The sequence below is a fragment of the Pogoniulus pusillus genome, chromosome 11, assembly GCF_015220805.1.
Source record: "Pogoniulus pusillus isolate bPogPus1 chromosome 11, bPogPus1.pri, whole genome shotgun sequence".
NCBI lineage: Eukaryota > Metazoa > Chordata > Aves > Piciformes > Lybiidae > Pogoniulus > Pogoniulus pusillus.
In genome coordinates this window covers 11,343,419-11,366,730 of record NC_087274.1, presented here as the reverse complement: position 1 = coordinate 11,366,730, position 23,312 = coordinate 11,343,419, and the positions used below count along the sequence as shown (strand labels likewise).

Here is a 23,312-nt window from a genome sequence, read left to right as displayed (position 1 = left end):
AGAAAGACAGGAGTCACTTTACTCTGTGACCAGTTACCTGGAATTCAAATTGCAGACAAGATTACAGGATCTGGCTACGCAGAATGCTTTCAGCTTTGCAAATGAGGAAATTCCTGGTTGAAAGACAATGCACCTGAAAGGGATGACAGCATCATCAACATTCCACAAAGCCAGAGCTTTGCATGAAACCTCTGCACCATCCCCTCTAGGCAGCTTTTCTATCGAGTTCCCAAACAAGCAGTACTGCTGGAACAACTCCCACCACATCATCTGTCAAACAAAAGCTTTGGAGCAGCTGATACAGCCTGGTCTCTGCCAAGGCAAGCACCACCTTTCTACCCTGTAACTATGAGACAACCTAGAGCCAGTCAAGTGCAAGCAATTCTCCCTACAGGCCCTAAGAAGACCAAGCTAGCCTGCACCTAGCTGGTTTACCTCAAATAAATAACTCCCCACATGTAGGTCCGGAACCACATGGCAGTGCCCGAGTTAGCCTGGTACTTGCGGATGAGGATGGGGTGAGGCACGGGGAGCAGCCCCACCAGTGTGCCATGCTGCAAGAACTTGAGGATCTCTGATTCATCAGTGAGACCTCTGCAAAAAGAAAGAGATCAGGAAGAGCCTTAGCACGTCCCACAGAGAACCCCCAAAACTGCTGCAGCACAAAGTATCACAGAATGGCTTAGGTTGGAAGTGACCTCAGCGATCATCTACTGCCACCTCCCCACCACGGACAGGGACACCTCTCAACTACACCCAGTTGCTCAAGGCCTCACCCAACCTGGTTTTGAACACCCACAGAGAGGAGGTATCCACAACCTCCCTGGGCAACCTATTGCACAGTCTCACCACCCTTGTACTGAAGAATGTCTTCCTCAGATCCAGTCTAACCTTTCCCTCACCTTCAAACCATTCCCCCTTGTCCTGTCTCTAGACACTCTTAGGAAAAGTCCCTCTGCAGCCTTCCTGTAGGATCACTTCAGGTACCGGAAGGCATCTCTAAGGTCCCCCCAGAGCATTCTCTTCTCTAGGCTGAACAATCCCAGCTCCCTCAGGCTGTCTAAACAGACAGCAGTGATGGCCAGCAAGAACACATGCTCTCTCCACTGTAAGAAAGAGCTGAGAAGGCATCAAACAAACAAGAAGCCTCACAAGCAAAATAACACCTTCTCTGCTGAGACCATGATGCTTTCAGCCACACTTTACAAAGTGTCTCCTAGAGACCCTTCATATTCAAAAGTCTGCCAGCCTCACAGAGCTCCTCACACACTGCACAGCCCATTCTCTCAAAAAATGTTCTTACTTGTCAATGCAGATCTTCTCTACCTGTGGGACCAGCACCTGTAAGAGCCTCATGATTGTCTGCAGGGGAAGCTTTGACTTCCAAGACATCACCTAGAAGTAGGAAAGCCCACAGGGAAATTAGTGCTCTGCAGAAGCAGCTTCTCTACAGTTATCTCCAAAAAAAATGAGGTTTGCAAAACTCATGGAGGTGGTGGATGAACTGAGTACACAACAGCAATGCAATCCATCCTGAAGCACCAGAATGATGAGCCACCCAATGAAAGTAGTGGTACCCTGGTTTGAAACAGGTAAATCAAGGAGACAGTAAACTTCTGGACATCTGAACGCATGTCAAAGACTTTCCTTGTGAGGAAATGATTGTCATGGAGAGTGTCTGCTGGCAGGGGAAGGGGGGGGGCTGTGTGTTGTGTGCAACTTCTGCCACAGTTCTGCTCCTTGTTATTTATTTCCTCTGCCTAGATTCCCTTACCCAGTCAGGAGTTGGGGTCCACTGCCCAACGGAGGATGTGCTGGAGAGACGCCTTCGATCCCGTCGGGGCTGTGATCCCTCCTGTCAATAAACATTACCTTTTAAAACACGAAACACACAGCCAAACAAACAAAAGCAAACCACACTTAGGAGCAAGAAAAACAACCCATTTTCTGCTGGTTTCCCCCCCCCAGCTCTTTCAGAACACCACTGGGTAAGACAGACCAGCCTGTCCCTAGGACAGAACAAAGCCACCAGACCTCCATTCACCAAAACCATTTGCTTTGACTCAGTGAGTGGCAATATTTTTTGTCCTTCCAGTCCTCTGTTCTAGGTCATGTCATATTCCAATCCCTCCCTACACACCAGTGTCTGGACTTACCCCACTCCAAGGCTCCCCATCACTCCCAGCTGAGGGTGGGTTCCCCTCTGGAGAAGGCTCTGAAGACTCAGGCTCCAGAGAACGCATGGTCCCATCCTCTGACACCTGTGACTTCTCTGTGAGCTTGTCAATTCCTGTGTTCAAACCAGACAAAGCTCAGAAACAAGAAACACAAGTGAATTAAGCATTCTTAAAAGCAGGGGTTCTGCTTTGCCCTCCCAGGCACAAACACCCTGTGCAGCTGCTGACATCTGAAACACTCTCCTTCCAAGGGGAGAAGCACAGAATGGCAGGGGTTGGAAGGGACACCCAGAGATCATCAAGTCCAACCCCCTGACAAAGTAGAATCACCTAGGGAAGGCTGCACAAGAAGGCATCCAAGCAGGTTTTGAAAGCCTCCAAAGGAGGAAAAGCAAGATCTAGCTGTGATTCCACTACCCCAAAAGAGTTTGCCTCTAGGAAAAAGCTACCTGGTGTAAGAGGAACGCAGGTTCACACAGATAAAGTTCCACTGAGATAACTTAGTGTCCACATGGACATCAAGTCCGAGAGAAGAGAAACTCAAGGCCATTTACTTTGACTTGCTTGTGATCAGCTTGGGCAAACTCAGACTGGAAGGCAGCAAATCACTCACAGACGTAAACTCCTAATCTCTCCCACACCCTGTGAAAGGGTGAGTCCATCCTGTATCTCGCTCAGAAAACAAACCTCTCTGCTGTCACAAAGACACTTCAAAGGGCCCTGGACAGGCTGGGTCGATGGGCTGAGGCCAATGGGATGAGGTTAAACAAGGCCAAGTGCAAGGTCCTACACTCTGGCCACAATAATCCCATGCAGTGCTGCAAACTGGGGGATGAGTGGCTGGAAAGAGAAGGACCTGGGAGTGCTGGATGACAGCTGAACATGAGCCAGCAGTGTGCCCAGTTGGCACAGAAGGCCAATGGCATCTTGGCTTGCATCAGGCGTAGTGTGGCCAGCAGAACTAGGGATGTCATTCTGCACCTGTACATGGCACTGGTGAGGCCTCACCTCGAATTCTGTGTGCAGTTCTGGGCCTCTCACTGCAAGAGAGATATTGAGGTGCTGGAGTGGGTCCAGAGGAGAGCAGCAAGACTGGGGAAAGGACTAGAGGGAAAGTGTGATGAAGAGAGGCTGAGGGAGCTGGGGATACTTAGCCTGGAGAAGAGGAGCCTTAGGGTGGACCTTATCACACTCTACAACTACCTGAAGGGAAGCTGTAGTAAGGTGCAGGGTCAGGCTCTTCTCCCAGACAACTCGTGCTAAGATGAGAGGGCATGGCCTGAAACTGTGCCAGGGGAGGGTTAGGTTGGATGTTAGGAAGCACTTCCTCACAGAAAAGGGGAATTAGACACTGGAATGGACTGCCCAGGAAGGTGGTGGAGTTACTGCTCCTGGAGGCACTTAAGGAAAGACTGGATGTGGCACTTAGTGCTATGGTCCAGTTGATGTGGTGGTGTTAGGTCATAGGCTGGACTTGATGATCTCAGAGGTCTATTCCAGCCTCAATAATTCTGTGAAAGCTAAACTAGAGCTGACCTGGAGTAGCCACCAGACTTGTTTTCAGAGTCCCTGGTTCAGCAGGGGCAGCAGGACGTGACCCTTCCATGGAGACCCCATCCTGGGAGTTGGTGCGAGAAATGGGCTCAGGAGTCTTCTTCTTGCGCTGCAGCCCCTTCTGGATGGCCTGGGAGTCCGTGGGCAAGTTGGCCAGCTGGTGAAAGACATTCCGCTTGCGGATCACGGCGTAGACCAGATTGGAGTTCCCTGGGAATCAGAGGACCACAGGATGTCAGGGGTTGGAAGGGACCCAAAGAGATCATCGAGTCCAACCCCCCGTGCCAGAGCAGGACCATAAAATCTAGCTCAGGTCACACAGGAACACATCCAGACAGACCTTAAAAGGCTCCAAAGGAGGAGGCTCCACAACCTCTCTGGGGAGCCTGTTCCAGTGCTCTGGGACTCTTACAGTAAAGAAGTTCCCCTTTGTGTTGAGCTGGAACCTCCTGTGTTGCAGCTTCCATCCATTGCTTCTTGTCCTATCCCAGGGAGCAAGTGAGCAGAGCCTGTCCCCCTCTCCTGAACCCCAGGCCTCAGATATTCATAAATACTTATTAAATCCCCTTTCCGTATTCTCTCTCCAGACTAAACAGCCCCAGGTCCCTCAGCATCTCCTCATCAGGGAGTGTTCCAGTCCTCTAATCATCCTCATAGCCCTCCCTTGAACACTCTCCAGCAGATCCCTGTCCCTCTTAAACCAGGGAGCCCAAAACTGAACACAGTACACAAGATGAAGTCTCACCACGGCAGAGCAAGAGAGGTTCTCCTCCCCCTCGAATCTGCTGGACACACTTCTCTTAATGCACCCCAGGATCCCACTGTCCCTCTTGGCCACAACAGCAATGAAAAGAGCAAAGAGGTAAGACTCAAAGAGCTCTGTCAATGCAGCACAGCTCAAGGGATACCCCACACGTTCAGAGGGCTGTGCTATCACCCAGAAAGGCAGGGGCATGAGAGGAAAGAGCAGAGCTTGATAGCCTCTTATCCACCACAAAACAGTACAGGAAAGCTAGAGAAATCCTGACAAGAAGTGGCTCAGAAACTGGCATTCCAACAACAGAAAAGGCACAGTTTAAGCCACATCTCAGCACCTGTTTTGGAAGGAAAGGTTGCTAGCCAAGAGTCAACATTCCTCTGCCTTCCAAAGACCTCACAAGACAAATCAGGGGCATTCCATCTGAGGAGAAACAGGCTTGGAACACCGAAGCTGAAAGGTCAGAACTGTTGGTGTTTGCAAGGTGGCAAAGAAGAGAATGAAACCATCCCCTAAAACACACAAATCACAGCCATAAAGGCTGCTGCAGGATCTGGCAACCACCACTCGCATGTTCTCCAAGAGGGAAGCAGAATGGACACTCCTGCTTTGCAGTTTGAAAGCAAAACATGAAGTTTTAAGCAGGTTAAGGTAGATCTCTTGATTGTTTCCTTGAGGTAAAAGGCTCTCAAAGCACAGGGTGAGGCCTGGAAAGGTGGAAAGTGCTGTAACTTTTGTCTGGATGGAGCTGTTTGATCTTCAGCTCCAGTGACCTGCCAGAGTAGAACTGAGAGGCACTTCTAAACATTCAAGGAGATAGAAGTTGTTCTGTCCCTCACCTACACTGCTGCACAACACGATGAGGTTCACAGCGACCTCCAGCCCATCACAACTTTAGCACTACACACTTGCACTTCCTCTTGACCATCTCATCTTCTGGTCTACAGAAAGCTGAGATTATGCTGATAATTAGCTGCCATCTCATTTAGCCCTAATCCAACCTGCCTGGGACAGGACACAACACTGTTTACCTACTAACTCAACTTCTCAATCCTAGGCAAGTCTCCACACAGCTGGTATCTACACTTCCTTTCTCTCATCTGTTTGGACTTTCTCTGAATTTCCATCTCAGTTGCTCTTGGACTAAACCAGTGCAAAGCCACTAAAGATAGCAGAAAGTCTCTTACCATCAAACTGGTACTGAATGATGTTGTTGAAAACTTCCAACAAGAAGAAAACAAGATGGTGGTTCTGGACAGCAGAGAACAGGAACCAGGTGGTGGAAAAAGCCTCCAGGAGATGTAGCAACTTGTTAGCAGCCACCATGGAGAGAGACTTCAGGTAAGGAGACACTGTGAAAGGCAAACATGAAAACTGGAAAGAGCCTAGAGGTTTATTTTTTCACTTAAACACACCACTAAAAAAGTTGCTTTTACCACCTTCCCATCCTGTATTTCTGGGAAAGCCTCATGGCACAGCTGAGCCCAGCAGGGTTCCACAGAAGCATTTTCAAACATAGAGATGAAATGGAGATACTGCCTAACAAAACCAGGCACTTCTGCTGCCAGGGGTCTTGTGCAGTAACATCAGCTCTGATATCACTTTTACACAGCTTGCACCACCTGTGCACTCACTAAGCTCACGGGAAGCCACTGCCACCATGGGGAGGTGGCACTCCCTGCTGGAAAGGGATAGCAGTGCCAACCATCTTCACCAGGCCTTCTGGCACATGTCTCTCTGCTGCCCCAGAAGGGCTCCAGGGACTCTGCTGTTTCATTTGACTACGCTCAGAGAAAAGGTCCAATCTGCAGCTGGCACCTGCAGCACAGGCAGGTCCAATCTGCAGCTGGCACCTGCAGCACGGACTCAAAAGGATCCATTTCCAGCAGCACTGGTCAAGGTTAGGGGGTTGAGGTAAAAGTGTAGGGAGACAGCACAGACTCGAAAGGATCCATTTCCAGCAGCACTGGTCAAGGTTAGGGGGTTGAGGTAAAAGTGTAGGGAGACAGTACAGACTCGAAAGGATCCATTTCCAGCAGCACTGGTCAAGGCTAGGGGGTAGAGGTAGGAGAGTAGGGAGAGGGGAGGAAGAGCAGCCAGAGCTGTCCCCTCTGTCTTGTGGTTTCACACAATGCTCACCGTTCACAACGATGGTCAGCAGGCAGTCAAAGAGAGGCTGCAGCCGCTGGTGCCCGCTGGTTATGATCTTGTGAAAGACCTGTAGTGAGGAAGGAATTCTTGAGCAAGGCAGCACCTTACTGAAAGCTCCCTCTCAACCAAAACCAGTGCCACCCCCACACTAATCACTTCCTGACACCATTCCTGCCTAGGCAGGGCCCTGCACACTGCACAATTACACAGGTGGGGAAGGCTGCTCTGGCTGCAGCCTCGCGCTCCAGGAGCACAAGGAATTCTTTGGGGATGTGATTAGGGCTCCACAACACTGCAAACAGAAACTGACTCTGAGCTCTTCCAAAACCCACAGGCAGCCCGAGACAGAAAATAAACTACCAGGAAGTGAGGAACACCTCCACCTCCAATGGATTTTCACTCTGAACCCTAATGATAGCTGCTTGAAACACCACAGAACTGATCGTTTCACACTCAAATGCTTGTCCTACTTTTCATAGCTATACCCTCAGCCATGGAAAGACTCAACTGCTTCACAACCAGTTCAGATATTCCCACCTCTAGCTGGTATGCTTGTAGAGAAGACCTGCAGCATAATGAAAATGATCCAAAGTTAATGAAATGCAATAGGAAAACGCAGAGCACCAAGAACACTCTGGATGGGCACATTTCCTCCTGCTCCCTTTAATGGGAATCTCCTTTTGGAAGCTGCTGAGAGAGTCTTCTCTGGTGAACAAACACTAATATGCCAGAAGGGGAACCTGAGGCTGGTACTGTGAAATGCACAGCTCTTGGCAGGCAGTGCTGTGCCCTAAACGCTACAGTCTGATAGGAGAACAAAACCTTGCAGCAACCCCAAGCTGTGGGGTTGAGCTTGGTAGTACTGAGCTGACATGCTCCACACAGCAATTGCTACCTGGGACAGGGACAGCAATGCAGTCACACCTCCTGCCTTAGAATCACAGAATTGTTTTGGCTGGAAAGGACCTTTAAGATCAAGTCTAACCCTTAGCTCAACACTACCAAGCTTGCTGCTAAACCACATCCTTCAGCACCACATCTCTGTATCTTTTAAATCCTTCCAGGGATGATGATTCAACCACTTCCCTAGGGAGGCTGTTCCAAGGTTTGACAGCTCTCCAGCGAAGAGACTGCTCTCATGTCCAACCTAAACATCCCATAGCATGACCTAAGGTCATTTCCTCTTGTCCTGTCACTTGCTGCTTGAGAGAACAAATCCAAACTCACTTTGCTCCAACCTCCTTTCAGCGAGTCATAGAGAGTGAGAAGGTCTCCCCTCAGCCTCTTTTTGTCCAGGAACCCCAGTTCCCCCAGCTATTCCTCAGAGGACTTGTTCTCTAAACCCTTCACTAGCTTTACTGACCTTCTTTGGACCTGCTCCAGCACCTGCAATCATGTCTAATAGAGACCACACACCCATTCCACTCATGCCACCAGTCTCAGCATCCTTCAGATGCCAGACCAGCACCAGCCAGGATCCTGTTCTTTAGGATCATCTCCTAGAGGTGGCATCATTTACATCTTGTGCATCTGCACCCCACCAGACATATCAACTCAGGTTAACAGCATGCACCCACCAGTGCTTGGACAGATCCCAGCTCCTCAGGGGGCTGGCAATCTAGAAAGGATGAGCATGTATCAGGGGAGGAAGGACAATAATTTGTGGAGGTATGAAAGATGAGTTTAGGAGGGATAGAAAGGAGCTGCAGGAGCTGTACTCACTACGATGAGCAGGTCTGCATGTGTCCCTGTGAAGACAGGGATGTCCATAGGCACTCGTACAGAATAGGGCTTGTTCAGTCGGACCCCAAAGTTGCGCTCCCCACTGAGAAGCAGGAGAATAAAGACCCCAATGTGCATCAAGCCCACTCGTGCTGCAGGGGAAAAAACAACCACCACCCAACAAACCTCAGGTTAGAGTGAGGCCACTGGAATCCCCAAGTCAGAAGAGCAGTGAGGAGAGATATTATAGGACTGAAAGAAAAAAAGCACAGACCAGCTCATTCTGATAAGAGACCCCACACAGAGCTCACTCCAGTGTCCTCCACAAGCACATCCACAGGCCAGAACAGCGTTAAAGCCTCGGACAGATCAGTTTTCTCCATGCTTCCAGAAAGCCAGGAACAGGCAGTCAAAATGTTATCATATCTCAGTGGTAGGCAAGAAGCATCTTAAAACCATTCTATAGCTCAAGTGCCAAGCACAGATAATCCCAGATACTGAAACAGCCAACTTACACTGGTCCGCTCTGGCATCATTGAGAAAATACAAGATGGGGACAAGGATGTCCAGAACATCACTGCTCTTCAGCACAAAGAAGAGGAATTTCTGGAAGAAAGGGGAGGACTTCAGACAATCACAAGCATATTTGGTTTCCTGCACCATCCTGGAGGATTCAGGCCAGGTAGCCTCAAGATAATTAGTCTCTGAGGAATGTCAGAAGCCTGGTGTGTGGAGCAGCTCTTCAACTCCATTGTTATTGTGCTCCTGCATTTGCCCCAAACTCTGACTCTCAGGAGCTGCTACCTCGCTCACAAGAACCAGACCACCTCCCCAGCACACCTAGCCGGCTTGTGCTGCTGACCAGTGTACAACAGAATCATTGCAATCTGCCCACAGCTCTTCATCAGGGCTTGGATCAGTCACAGCCCCACAAGCCTCTGGGCAACATGCAAGATGGGGCAAAGCTCAGCAAGAAGCAGATCCACACCTTGTTAAAGTCACAGAGTTTCCAGAAGAGGACAAGGAGTTCTTGATGGAATTGGATCTTCTTGGCAGAGTTTGGCAGGTAGGTCTGGACCAGTGGGTTTGATAACAAGCGGGCCACTCCTTTGAGGATGAACTGGAAATCCTGCCAAGAGAGCAGGAAAGAGTTTGTGGTGGGCCCAGGGCTCATGCAGTCAGCATGAAATCAGAAAGGAAATAGTTCAGGACAAGGGCACCTTACCTCCTCTCGGTGTATTCTTGAGAGGTAATTCACAAACAGATTGTCTGGTCCAGGAGGCTGCCAAAGAACAACAGTTAAACGTTTACTGGTAGCAAAGTTCACTCAGGGAGTCAAAGGGTAACCATTGGCTCTGGGGGCTGATGTCTCCCCACTTCAGCTTTCCTCTCTGAATGATCCAATTTTAAACACCAGGAGACAGAGCACCTCAGGGAAGAGTGAAATTAGGGGCTCTTGCCTTCTATGTTCCTGATTCAAGTCAGTGACCAAAACCCAGCAGTTTGGACATCTACAGCTGTTTAGGGACCTCCAGGAAAGAAGCAGGACTGGACCAGAGACAGCAGCCCGCAAGGAAAGGAGTGGTGCTGAGTCCTACAGGTCCACATTCAACACAAGCTGGTGCAAGAGAACCATAGAGAGGTCAGGAGAGCAGCAAATACAGATCCCAGCATCACTCACATCCACATCATCCATGGCTGTTCCAGTGGTCGTGCCATCCACAGTGGGACTTGAGCTGGTGGAGCTGTCATAGTCCAAAGTGACAATCAGCACCTGGGCTGCTTCCTCCACCAGTGGTTCACGGTAGTCAGAGAAGAGCAGGTGATTGTAAGGGATGCCATAGCCCACTGGGTCATAGGCACAGACAACATTCAGGAGGGAGGTGAAGAGTGGCAGAGCATGTCTGGGGAGAAGAAAACATTGTCAGGAGGCAGAAATAGGACACACAAACTGTTGCCTCGGAGAAGGACAGGAATCTCCCTCCCCAAGAGTTTGGGGTCATAGAACTATTTTGGTTGAAAAAAGACCTTTAAGATCATCAAGTCCAACTACTCTAATTCTACCAAGGCTGGTGCTGAACCATGTCCCTCAGCACCACATCTCTGCAGGGTTTAAACATCTCCAGGGATGGGGACTCAATTGCCTCCCTGGGCAGCCTATTCCACTGTTTGAGAACCCTTTCAAGTGAAGAAGCTTCTTGTAATGCCCAACCTAAGCCTCCTCTGGTGCATCCTGATGCTGTTTACTCTCATCTTAATCACTTATTACCTGGGAGAAGAGACCAACCCCAACCTGTCTTCAGCCTCCTTTCAGGGAGCTGTAGAGAGCAAGAAGGTCTCACCTCAAGCCTCCTCTCCTCCAGACTAAACAATCCCAGTTCCCTCAGTTGCTCCTCACCAGACCTGTTCTCACAACTCCTCACTATCTTTGTTGCCCTTCTCTGGGCCCAAACCCCAGTACTCAAATCAGTACTAAACACAATCATCTTTAATCTGTGACAGTGTCTCACAACTGAACAGCCTAGAGAGAAGAGCTGACCTCCAGCTTCCAGCTCATCTCCTGGAATACAGCTAAGAGGGAAAGGGAGGAGAAAAAAAGGTCACGTGGCCTCCCAGAGAAATCCTGTTCAGCAATGCAAAAAAAGTGGAAGGATCTCAAAGCATTGGAGACTCTGGAAAGACAAAGCTGCCTTCAGCCAGGCCTCTGTGCACCAAGAGGGGCAATTGTCACCCGAGGAGCTCCAAGTCCTAGAAGAGAAAATGTCACTAGAGGGCAGCATTCACCACCACAGACCATTCAGCGCAAGGCCACGCCAGCAGCCCCACCGGGGAACCGGCTCCGCAGCAAGGAACAGGATCTGCCGTTTCCCACAGGACAGGGATCAGTCCTGCATCAAACTCAGTGAGAACTACGCTCAGCTCCTCCTTCAGCTGCTGAGGAACACCTGTCACTAAGCAGAGATGCTAACAGGGCATATGCAAGACAGGGACAAACAAAAAGGACAAGAGCCCCTAACATGCTGGAGTTGACAAAATCCTTGATCCCTTATTACCAACATGCTCCAGGGAAGAGATCTGAAGGTATTTCTCCCACTGGCATCCAGTTCCCCACTCCTCACCTGTTCTCTGTAGAGCAGAAAAACTGCACCCAGGGGTTGGTGTTGCTGCTGTCTGAGGATGGAGGCAGATACATGGCCTCAGAGAAACAGGTCAGCAGCAGCTTAAGCAGCTCTGTCCTGAAAAGTGGAAAGAAGAAACCAAGGTCTGTAGCTATTCAGGAGCAGGAACTAGATGCAGGAGGTACAATCACGACAAGACGACCTGAGGAAGGCTCAGCCCCATCTAGAAAGTCCTCCCTATATGGGACTAAGCTCATTGCATCTCATAAGCAATACGACTGGCACAAAGCTCAGCAGAACTGCTGCTTTATGAAAGACAAATACAAAGCAGAGCTCCCAGATGTTTTCAAAGCAGCAAGGTTCTGCCAGCTCCTGTTGCAGACACTCTGACTGCCATATCATACTACAAAAAGTCAGCTGCTTGGTTTGCTTGTTTGCTTTTTTAACCATGTTGCCAGTTCTGTTAGCTCAGAAAGGAGCAATCAAAGAGCCCCTTGGGAAATACAGACAAGACAAGGAAAGACCATCTTCCCCACACTCCCTCTTCCTGAGCCCAGTTTCTCTCCGTCCTGCCTTTGCAGAGCCTCTTACCTATTCAAGTCATGGATGTAGTTAGGCTGTGGAGAATGGGCAAAGCCCACTCCTGCCTCCCAAATGTACTCACAGCTGTCAATGGAGTGGATATCTTCTGCTGTGTCCTGTGGGGAGGAAGAAGAGGTTGGAGCACAGAAGGCAGGAGCAAGAGTTGACAGCACTTATGGTACTCAGGGTAATTCAGCTGATCTCTTTAAGCAACAGCAAAGGAAAAACAGCAGGGAAGCATCCAAACTCTCAGCCCTACCCAGGGAGCACCTCTGACAGAGGGTCTCTCACCTTCAGTTGTTACTAAGCACCATGCAGAATGAGACCCTCCCTCTAGCATGCTAAGGTGCAATGCTAGCCAGCTCCACCTGGAAGGGTCACCACTGCCAAAGGATGCAAAACACATTCTTTTCTCACTGCTGGATGCATCACCATCTCCTCTTCCCTTCCTCCACATCTCACAAAACACAGCCCAGGTCAGGGCTTTCCCCTGCAGGTGCGGAGCATCACACAGGAGCTCAGACTTGTTTGATGCTGGTTCTTTCAGAGCACATCACCCACACAATGGTGACTTCAGTGCAGCATCCCAAGGGCAGGAGAAGCAGCAAATTAACTCTCATTTAAAATAAAAGTAAATATAGCTGTGATTTGCTTTTTTTTTCAGAGGGTAAAGCAAGAAGGTGACTGCAATATGCTCTTTCTCCTAGTGAGAAACCTCCCCGTCCCTTGGCAGCTGCTGGCAGGACTCCCAGACTCTTGCTTTGCAACCTGGAGCAGATGAACCACAGCAGTTTGCCCTTCTTTGTCATGGTCAGGCAGAGTTAAAGCAGCTTTGCAGAGATAAAGAAAACCACCTGCTGACCCTCCAGCAAAAAACAGGAGCAAGGGCCTAGATGACTGCATTTGCATCAAGGGCAGTTGGTGCACTTTGTCTGTCTCTTTTCTGGGGTTTAATTAAGCAAATTCTCCTCCTTGTCTTCCTCTGCACTTGGGGAAAGCAGACAAGAGGACTGTTACTCTAGGTTCTACTGCAAAACCTCCCCCCATGAAGACCCTGATCTCAGGACAGCAGGGTTTGAAGGTAGCCAAGATGCAACCCCCCCCCCCAGCCATGGCTCCCATAAAACCAGCATGTTGACAGCTGCTACTTCTGACACAGAAGCAACTGCAGCTTCCTCCACACTCTGGGCTTTCCCTGCCTTGCTACTCACTTCCTAAAACGAACCAGAGCTCACCTGCTGTCAAGAACACCTTTTGCTGAGACTAGAGTGCTCAAGATCTCCCTCCACAATCAAATCTTGAACATCTCCTGGCAAGCACAAGTTTCACAGCAAGAAATGCCCATCCACAAAGCTGCTTCTATCGTGTGTGAGCACCAAGAGGAGACAGTTTGTCAGTAGCAATCACTACAGCAGTTCTCCAGGCTCGAACAAGCAGGTGCCCACACATTCAAAGAGCTCAGCCTTGGCAACTAAGTGATAAAACACAGGTGCAGGCACTGTGAATGACACAGGGAGCCCCAGTTTCTAGCCATAATTCAGCTGACTTCAGCAGGAGGACACACAGCAGAGTAGGGATCACTCCTGGAACTCCTTTGCCCATTTTCCTCCCAGCCCTTCTTCATTACTTAACACTGCTTCAGCAGCTATGTACCACCAACTGTATCCCTGGGGCCACAGCTGTTTTGCCATAGGACAGAGGTGGCTCTATCAATCTCTCTGTTCTTACACTGCAGTCAAACCCCATCACTGGTAGGAGCAGAAAGAGAGACGGACCAAAACCTGTCATTAGCACAGATGGTAGAAGATCCCTGCTTCAGGGAACTCCTCTGAAGAGAGTTACCATAAGGATCAGAACTCATTTGTCTTTGCTGCAATAACAGAAAAAGGGACAGGAGGCAGAAAGACACAACAAAGACCATTTCCTCACTCAAGTCACAGCACCTGCCATCAGGCAAACAGCTGCTTCCTGCCCCGGGTTGCACTAAATTGCCAGTGGAAGGAACAAGGTGCTAAAGGTCTCTGCTCTGCTGGCAACCACAGAAGAGCAACTGTTTGTCAGCACAAGCCCCCATCCTGAGGGGTGAGCTGCAGTACAGGGTAAATATCAGTCACTCCATTAAAGATACATCCAGCTGTCTGAAAACATCTGGTTTAGAAGGTACAAACACCACACAGTGAACCCAACTGTTGATCGATATCAGTGCATGTGGGTTCAAGCTCAACAACTCCATATCTTCCTGCCTGGAGGTCTGCAGGGCCATGCTGGGGTTTTCCAGGGGACCCCTCACCATGCAGCTCGACCCTCTCTATGCAGATCATCTCCTGGTTCACTCACCACCGTGCTCCTCCGGTGGCTCTGCACAGTGAAGTCAGGACAGAAGAGCAGATCTGCGACAGCAAGGAGCAGTGACTCAGCCAGAGGCCTGGCATTTTCATCATCTTCATCTCCCTGAAAATGAGACATGTGGAAGAGTGTTGTCAGCCCAGGGTGAGCAAAGAGCACTCAGAGACACAGCAAAAGAATCAGATCATTGATCATTAAGATCATTGAGTCCAACCATTCACCAGCTTTACCAAGGCTGGTGCTAAAACATGTCCCTCAGCACATCTCTGTGTCTTTTAAACATCTCCAGGCACACTGATTCAACCACCTCCCTGGGAAGCCTGTTACTCTGAGAACCCTTTCAGTGAAGGTTTTTCTAATGTCCAACCTAAACCTGTAGCTTGAGGCCATCTCTTCTCATCCTAGAAGATACACTCCCCAAGACCAAGCAGAGAGACAAGAAATTACAAAGGCAGAAGGGGGAGAAACACACAAAACCCAGCCAGGACAGGAAGAAATTCCTACAGGATGGTGCTAACTGAACAGGAACAAGCTCCTTAATGACAGCAAACTGAAAAGGCCTAGAGATGCTGGGGAAACAGAAGAGCAGCACTGGACCTTGCCATGTGGAGATGCTTGACTTACTGAAGACAAAAGGAAAGGGAATTATTCACAAAGGGGGTTTTACAGTCAATAAGGAGGGTGATTGGGTGGTGCAGCAACAGCAGTAGGAAGAAGTCAGCCTGCAATCATAAAGTGCAAAACCTCACAGAGTCCTACGTGGGACTGCATGGAAGTGACAGAAGCAAAGAGACTGCATGCACCATGCAAGGGGATGCCTCAGCCTCCCATAGCAGGGTAAACATGACAGCAGAGGGGATTTTGCCATCTCCAACATTCAAAGCAATCACTGGAATCATGCATGGCTACTCTTCTGCAGCCGTTGCTACGGGAAACCTGGCCAGATCCTGCCTGTCAAGGAGCATCCTGGATGGAAGGCCTTCCCTGCTCACACCAGTGCTGGGAGGAAAGGCAGTGAGCAGGAATGGCAGGAGCTTATCTACCTCAGCCAGGCCTCCATCAGCCTGCATGCAACACATGGCTCCTCAATCACAGCTAACTGAGATAATGGCCTGTGTGGCTCTGGGTGACAACAGAGAGACTGCCATCATCAGCTCCTGGATGTAAGGGCAGGCCCAGAGACCACAGATGGACCAGCACAGCAAAGCTGTTGTTACCTGAGTGTGCTAGTTTGAAGCAAGCTAGAATGTTTTGGTAACAGAACTAGATAACGGGCAGTGAAATGAAAAACAATTGATGTCAACTTCTCTCACAGTCACGCTGAGAACTTTGGGAAGAAGAAAGACTTTTTCTCCATTTTGTTTCTCACTCTTGCTTTGGCCTTAGACCTGGTCACATCTCATTAACCCTGCTCCTACTAACCTTGCTCCCTAACCTCTTGGCTGCACCTCTCTTCTTCCTGAGAACTGGGGTAAGGTTGAGAGGGCCGGGGGGAGGTGTTGGGGTGGTTTGAGAGCCCCTCCTGGGGACTCAGGTTTCTGGGAGGGGAGTTGTGCTTTTGTATTGTTTATCCTTTGTATATAACTGTATATAATTGTATATAACTGTATATATTGTAAATAGCTGCTTGTAAATTCTGCTAGCTGTAAATAAATTGCTTCATCTATATTCCCAGAGGCCGTCTGAGTTAGCTGGGGCAAATTCAAAAGTGTGGGGGGGGGCGGGGTAACCCCCAAACCATCACATTTTTTAATTGGCTTTCCCAACGTGGGGCTAGATATTTCAGTGAGTGGAAATTAGCTCTGGGAATTAAGATGAAGCTAATCAAGCAGCTATTGTACTTGGTGGGGATTGCTGTGTGGCCTGTTTTCTGGTTTTTTGTGTACAACTGGATCAAAGATCAAATTGGTTATTTCTTGCTTCATGTAGTTTTTAAGAAGGCTAAAGTTAAGCTTTCAAACATGTTCTGGAGCTGGGGTGATTTTATTCTTGGTTATGCTGGTTTTAGTGTCACTGAGAATATTACTAGTGATATTACAAGAGTTTTTGTCAATAATGTTACAATCAATCGAGAGTCTGCTTTATCTACTGCTCTCATGAGGGTCATCCAGCCCCAAACTGAAATGCCAAGTCCATGCAAGGATTTTTACAGGAAAGAGATTGTGGCGGGGTTGCTGTACATTATCATGGCTCTTATGATTTTAATATTCATATTAATTTTGGCATTATTGGTGAAAAATTCAAAACCAGCTTCTATAAGAACTAGGAAAAATTCTGTGTCTCAGAAGCAGTCTCTTTCACAGCAAAACAAAGGAACACAGTTATCGGCTTCCCCCTTGCCAGCCTCTCCACCCTCCTCTATAGGTTCTGGGAACACAGCCAGTGCTCCCGCCACTAACGTAAACAATGATAGCAAAAACAAAAATAATGGTCAGAGTTTAGCAGGAGCCTCAGGAGCACAGACAGGTACCCAAAATCAGAATGTTCCTAGCAAAAATGAAAACAAGTCAGGGTTGGCAGGCATCCCAGGAGGACAGGCAAACAATCCCACTAATGCTAATAATACTACTAGTGCTGGTAATGCTAGCCCAGTCAGTCCAAATCCTAATGACACCAGCTCAGCCAATTCGAACCCCCAGCCAGCAGACCAGAACCAAAATCCTCCTGTTAAAAGCAAGGCAGATTTGAACTCACAAGCTCCAGGTCAGACCCCTAAGGATACAAATGCTCCAAGTCAGACCTCCAATAATTCAAATGCTTCAGGTCTGACTCCTAAAGATTCAAACCCTCCAGCAGACACATCCAAGTCTGTTGCTGCTCAGGCCCTTCTGGCACCTGCTAAGGCAAAAGCTAAGACAAAGAGTGGTTCACAGGAGGATGTAAGACAGGGGACCTCTGGTGATCAGCAGCAAGAGGAGGAAGAGGAGGCAGTTAGTCTACGAGACCTTGTAGATGTTCTGAGACAACAATACTCAAGTGAGAGGAGCGCTGGGAGGTTAGCTGCCAGGAGAGAGGATGGTTCCAATGAGTTTAGGAATGCTATGAGGAAGATTGTGTTAGGCCCGGCACCACCAGAACAACAGGAAGAAGAGGAGGAAGATGACATCCAAGGCTCCAAGGATCCACTCAGAGAGGTCAGGGAAGTTAGGAAGGAATACACAAGGGAATCAGGTGAGCCAATCCTAAGCTGGCTAGTGAGATGCCGTGGCATTGGTGCTAATGCTCTGCAGGTAGGAGACAAGTCTGCCAAGCAGCTGGGACCACTCACTAAGGAGAGTGGAGTGGACAAACACCTGGCAAGTCCTCTTGGTAGGGTTAGCTTGTGGACACGCCTTCTGTTGGCTGTGGCTATGAGATATCCTTCCCGAGATGATTTGCCATGGGCTGCCAAGAAGTGGAACACCGTTGAGCAGGGAATTAAGCTTCTGAAGGAGTTTGCTGTGAAGGAAGTGCTTTATGGAGATCATGGCACTCATGAGCCTGACGATATTCCTTTGGGAACAGGTCTCATGAAGAAGCTGATTAAGCTTGCTCCTTCATCCTATGCTAACATCTTGGCCAGTAAGTTTCTAGCAAGGAGTGATAATGGAAGATCTTTCACTGTTGGTGAATTCACTGATCAGCTCAGGCAGATAGAGGACAGCTTGTCACATTCTGGTATAATCTGTGCCATAAAAACTATGACTTCTGAAATAAAGGGCATGAAAGATGGTTTTGAGAATACCATGAAAGAACTGAAGGAGGATCTCAAAAATCTGGTAAAAGATACCATTCCTGCATCATCTGAATGGGTGAATGTTTCTGCCATCAGGAACAGACGCCCACCTCCTGCAAGGCAATTCCAGCCTAGGAGGAGACAAATTCCACCCAGACAGCAGCAATCACGTGCGTCACTGTGGATACTTCTGCGTGACAAATACGGGGAGAACATGAACAAATGGGATGGTAAACCTACTTCAGCTCTTTCAAAGAGGGTCAGGGATCTGCAGAGTGGCAGAAACAGAGGCAATAATGCCCGAAAAGTAGCTGTCACTTCTTCAGCTCCCGAGAGCAACTGCAATTGTTCCAACAGTTGCAGTTCCTCTCACAACAACACCAATCATTGTGTACACCCTACATGCCATGTTCAGCATTAGGGGTGCCCTGCCTCCAGCCAGGAGGAGGAAAGGGATAGTGGAGAGAACCGAATCTATTGGAATGTATTCATTAGGTGGCCTGGCAGTTCAAGAGTTCGGAAATACAGGGCTTTAGTTGACACAGGTGCTCAGTGTACTTTATTACCATCTAATTGTAAAGGGACAGAGTCCATTTCTATTTTTGGAATCACTGGTGGATCTCAAGAGTTAACTAAGATACAGGCTGAGATAAGTTTAACTGGTAAAGAGTGGAAGACACATACTATTGTAACTGGTCCTGATGCGCCTTGCATTTTGGGAATTGACTTTTTGAGACAAGGTTGTTTCAAAGATCCTAAGGGTCATAAATGGGCTTTTGGAATAGCATCTGTAGAGATTGAGGATGATAAATTGAAATTGTCTATTAGACCTGAACTTTCTGATGAATCTGCAGTTGTGGGACATCATGACATAGAGGATCTGGAAGTGCCAATTGCAACTCAAACTGTTCATCATAGGCAGTACAGAACTAACCGTGACTCTTTGTTGCCCATTCATCAGCTGATTCGTCAATTGGAGAGTCAGGCTGTCATCGAGAAAGCTCATTCACCTTTCAACAGTCCCATCTGGCCTGTGCGCAAACCTACGGGCGACTGGAGACTGACAGTTGACTTTCGTGCCCTCAACGAGGTGACGCCACCCATGAGTGCAGCTGTGCCGGACATGCTGGAACTCCAGTACGAGCTGGAATCGAAGGAGGCTAAGTGGTATGCAACCATAGACATTGCTAATGCTTTCTTCTCTATTCCCATAGCAAAGGAGTGCAGGCCTCAGTTTGCATTCACCTGGAGAGGAATCCAGTACCAGTTCAATCGTTTGCCTCAGGGGTGGAAACACAGCTCAACCATCTGTCACTCAGTCATCCACAATGCACTGGAGAAAGGTAAAGCTCCAGAGCACATCCAGTACATCGACGACATCATTGTGTGGGGCCAAACTGCTAAGGAAGTCTTCGAGAAAGGTAACAAAATCATTGACATTCTGTTGCAAGCAGGTTTTGCCATTAAGAGAGACAAGGTCAAAGGACCTGCCAGAGAAATTCAGTTTCTGGGAGTGCGGTGGCAGGATGGTCGCCGTTACATTCCTCAGGATGTGATCAACAAAGTCTCTACCATGGCAGTTCCCACCAGTAAGAAGGACACACTTTCTTTTCTTGGTGTGGTGGGATTTTGGAGACTACACATTCCTGGTTTCAGTCAGATTGTCAAACCTCTGCACGATGTGACTCGTAAGAGAAACAATTTCGAGTGGGGACCTGAACAACAAGCAGCCTTTGATCAGATCAAACGAGAAGTAGTCCATGCAGTGGGCCTGGGACCTGTGAGATCTGGTCCGGACATTAAAAACATTCTGTACACGGCTGCCAGTGACAATGGTCCAACTTGGAGTCTTTGGCAGAGAGCTCCAAATGAGACACGTGGTCGTCCACTTGGTTTCTGGGGACGTTGTTACAGAGGTTCAGAGACAAATTACACTGCAACTGAGAAAGAGATTCTAGCAGCCTATGAGGGAGTGAAAGCAGCTTCTGAAGTGATTGGAACTGAGTCACAATTGCTTTTAGCTCCTAGACTGCCAGTTCTTAACTGGATGTTCAAGGGCAAAGGTTCATCACCACATCATGCCACAGATGCAACCTGGTCTAAATGGATGGCTTTGATAACCCAACGAGCACGAATGGGTAATCTTGACCGACCTGGTCTGGTGGAGGTGATCACCAACTGGCCGGAAGGCACAGACTGTTCCAAACCTCCAGAGGAGAAAATAACTCGTGCTGAGGAAGCTCCTCCCTATGGTGATCTCTCTGATCAGGAGAAGAACTATGCTTTGTTCACAGATGGTTCCTGTCGTCTTGTTGGGAACAAACGAATATGGAAGTCAGCGGTTTGGAGTCCAACCAGGAGAGTTACCGAAACGAAAGATGGCGAAGGAGAATCCAGTCAGTTCGCTGAGGTAAAAGCTGTTCAACTTGCTCTTGATGTGGCTGAACGTGAGAATTGGCCTATCCTTTACCTCTACACCGACTCGTGGATGGTAGCCAATGCTCTATGGGGTTGGCTGAAGGACTGGAAGAAGAATGGTTGGCAGAGGAAAGGAAAGCCTATTTGGTGTGCTGATCTATGGCAGGACATTGATGCACGGCTGGAGAGAACTCCAGTGAAGGTGCGGCACGTAGATGCACACATGCCTAAGAGCAGAGCCACTGAGGAACATCAACATAACCAGAAGGCAGACCAAGCTGCTAAGATTGCTCAAGTTGATACCAACTCTGAACTTGACATTGACCTTGATTGGAAACACCGAGGTGAGCTGTTCTTAGCTCGGTGGGCCCATGACTCATCTGGACATCAAGGCAGAGATGGAACATACCGATGGGCTCGTGATAGGTCAATTGACTTGTCCATGGATGCTATCACCCAAGTCATCTATGACTGTGACATTTGTGCTGCTATTAAGCAGGCTAAGCGAATCAAGCCCTTATGGTATGGTGAGAGATGGTCAAAGTACAAGTATGGTGAAGCCTGGCAGATTGACTACATCACTTTACCTCGATCTCGTTCTGGCAAGCAGTATGTGCTAACGATGGTAGAAGCCAGCACTGGATGGTTGGAAACCTATCCAGTTCCACATGCTACTGCACGTAACACCATTGTTGGTTTGGAGAGACAGATCTTGTGGAGACATGGAACTCCAGAGAGAATTGAGTCAGACAATGGTACTCATTTCAAGAACAATCTTGTGAAAAACTGGGCCAAAGAGCATGGTATTGAATGGATCTATCACATACCCTACTATGCACCAGCTTCAGGGAAGATTGAACGCTACAACGGTTTGCTGAAAACCACCCTAAAAGCCATGGGGGGTGGAACTCTGAAAAACTGGGACAAACATTTAGCAGAAGCTACCTGGTTGGTAAATAGTAGAGGTTCAGTAAACAGAGCAGGACCTGCACAATCAGATTTGGTCCAAACAGTAGACGGTGATAAAGTTCCTGTTGTACGTGAGAAGAATCTGTTAGGGAAAACTGTTTGGGTATTTTCTCCTTCGGGCGAAGGGAAACCTGTCCGAGGGGTGGTTTCTGCTGAAGGTCCTGGTCATACATACTGGGTAATGCAGGAGAATGGTGAAATTCAGTGTATTCCACAGAGAAATTTAACCTTAGCTGAGAGAGTTTAAATTCAAGCTGTTAGGAGTTTTCTGTTCTAGGTAACATCGGCGCCCAACACTGAGAGAATCTACGATAGAATCTACAGTACGTGAGCACGAACCCAACGTCACCTGGGAGTCCCTGTTCTGAGCTTTTGAATCACCTACATCTGATTGAAGTGTGAACTGAACTTGTATATATTGGTTTATTGTAAATATTGGTTTAGATTAGATTGGATAATTCTCAGCGATACTCTGAGCGAAGTAGACAGGGGTGGATTGTGCTAGTTTGAAGCAAGCTAGAATGTTTTGGTAACAGAACTAGATAACGGGCAGTGAAATGAAAAACAATTGATGTCAACTTCTCTCACAGTCACGCTGAGAACTTTGGGAAGAAGAAAGACTTTTTCTCCATTTTGTTTCTCACTCTTGCTTTGGCCTTAGACCTGGTCACATCTCATTAACCCTGCTCCTACTAACCTTGCTCCCTAACCTCTTGGCTGCACCTCTCTTCTTCCTGAGAACTGGGGTAAGGTTGAGAGGGCCGGGGGGAGGTGTTGGGGTGGTTTGAGAGCCCCTCCTGGGGACTCAGGTTTCTGGGAGGGGAGTTGTGCTTTTGTATTGTTTATCCTTTGTATATAACTGTATATAATTGTATATAACTGTATATATTGTAAATAGCTGCTTGTAAATTCTGCTAGCTGTAAATAAATTGCTTCATCTATATTCCCAGAGGCCGTCTGAGTTAGCTGGGGCAAATTCAAAAGTGTGGGGGGGGCGGGGTAACCCCCAAACCATCACACTGAGCTCTCACTCAGAGATGAAATGGCAGCCATTAGGGTCCAAAAAGATTTCTTTTCCAAGGATGACCTTTGCTAACTTCACCTCAGCTGCCACAAGAAGTCCCTGCAGGCTCTGGGTGCTGCCACATCCAAACTGGGTAGCACATCACAAACCTATAGATCTGTACATAATACAGACTGCCTTACAGGAGGTAGGCACCAGCCTCCACAAACACTGCCATCCATCACTGCATCTTGGAACAAGTGAAGGACAGTGGCACACATGCTTACTAACAGTCTAGGCATATCATCTTCCCTTCCAGTTCCCAGGGAGAAATCAGTCACAAGACAAAGCCTTTGCTCCCAGATTAGATGCAGCCTTCCCTAAAAACTTAGGGCCTTATTTGTAATCCCCTGTCAGGCATCTCAGTTAGCCTCATAGCTGCTTCTGCACATGGTTAAGTGATGGAGCATGCCAAACCGACATTCAGGAGGCCCAACAGCAAGAAGGCCTCCAAACCCAGCATATCTGCACTGGGCTGCATCACACCAGGGTGATGCCACTACTCCGAGGCTCAGGAACTCTCTCTTCCAGGTGCTAAATGAGGTGGGAAAAGCCCTAACAGCAGCTAGGCTGAATCAGAACACTGAGCATCCTGTGTGTTCCTTCCCAAAACAAGCTCCTCCATTGTGTTAAGCTTCCCCAGAACTTCCCAGCCCCTGCAGGGATGAAAGGATGGAAAACCACTACCCTCCCAATCACACAGATTGCATAACACAGCAGGGCTAGCAAAGCCTTCCCT

At 48.5% G+C, this 23,312-nt stretch overlaps 1 protein-coding gene across 1 annotated transcript in view; it reads right to left on the bottom strand.

Annotated features, from left to right (window-relative positions):
- Nucleotides 1-23,312, bottom strand: part of HID1 (HID1 domain containing) — a 38,079-nt gene that overhangs the window by 2,155 nt on the left and 12,612 nt on the right. Inside the window, exons 4-18 of the mRNA XM_064151076.1 lie at nt 14,400-14,513; nt 12,072-12,178; nt 11,481-11,597; nt 10,043-10,265; nt 9,587-9,643; nt 9,350-9,490; nt 8,877-8,967; nt 8,362-8,513; nt 6,628-6,706; nt 5,676-5,840; nt 3,714-3,941; nt 2,157-2,290; nt 1,775-1,855; nt 1,304-1,395; nt 436-594 (exon numbers count right to left, since the gene is read on the bottom strand). Of these exons, the coding sequence (XP_064007146.1) occupies nt 436-594; nt 1,304-1,395; nt 1,775-1,855; nt 2,157-2,290; nt 3,714-3,941; nt 5,676-5,840; nt 6,628-6,706; nt 8,362-8,513; nt 8,877-8,967; nt 9,350-9,490; nt 9,587-9,643; nt 10,043-10,265; nt 11,481-11,597; nt 12,072-12,178; nt 14,400-14,513 (1,940 nt within the window). The remainder of the gene's footprint in view (nt 1-435; nt 595-1,303; nt 1,396-1,774; nt 1,856-2,156; nt 2,291-3,713; nt 3,942-5,675; nt 5,841-6,627; nt 6,707-8,361; nt 8,514-8,876; nt 8,968-9,349; nt 9,491-9,586; nt 9,644-10,042; nt 10,266-11,480; nt 11,598-12,071; nt 12,179-14,399; nt 14,514-23,312) is intronic.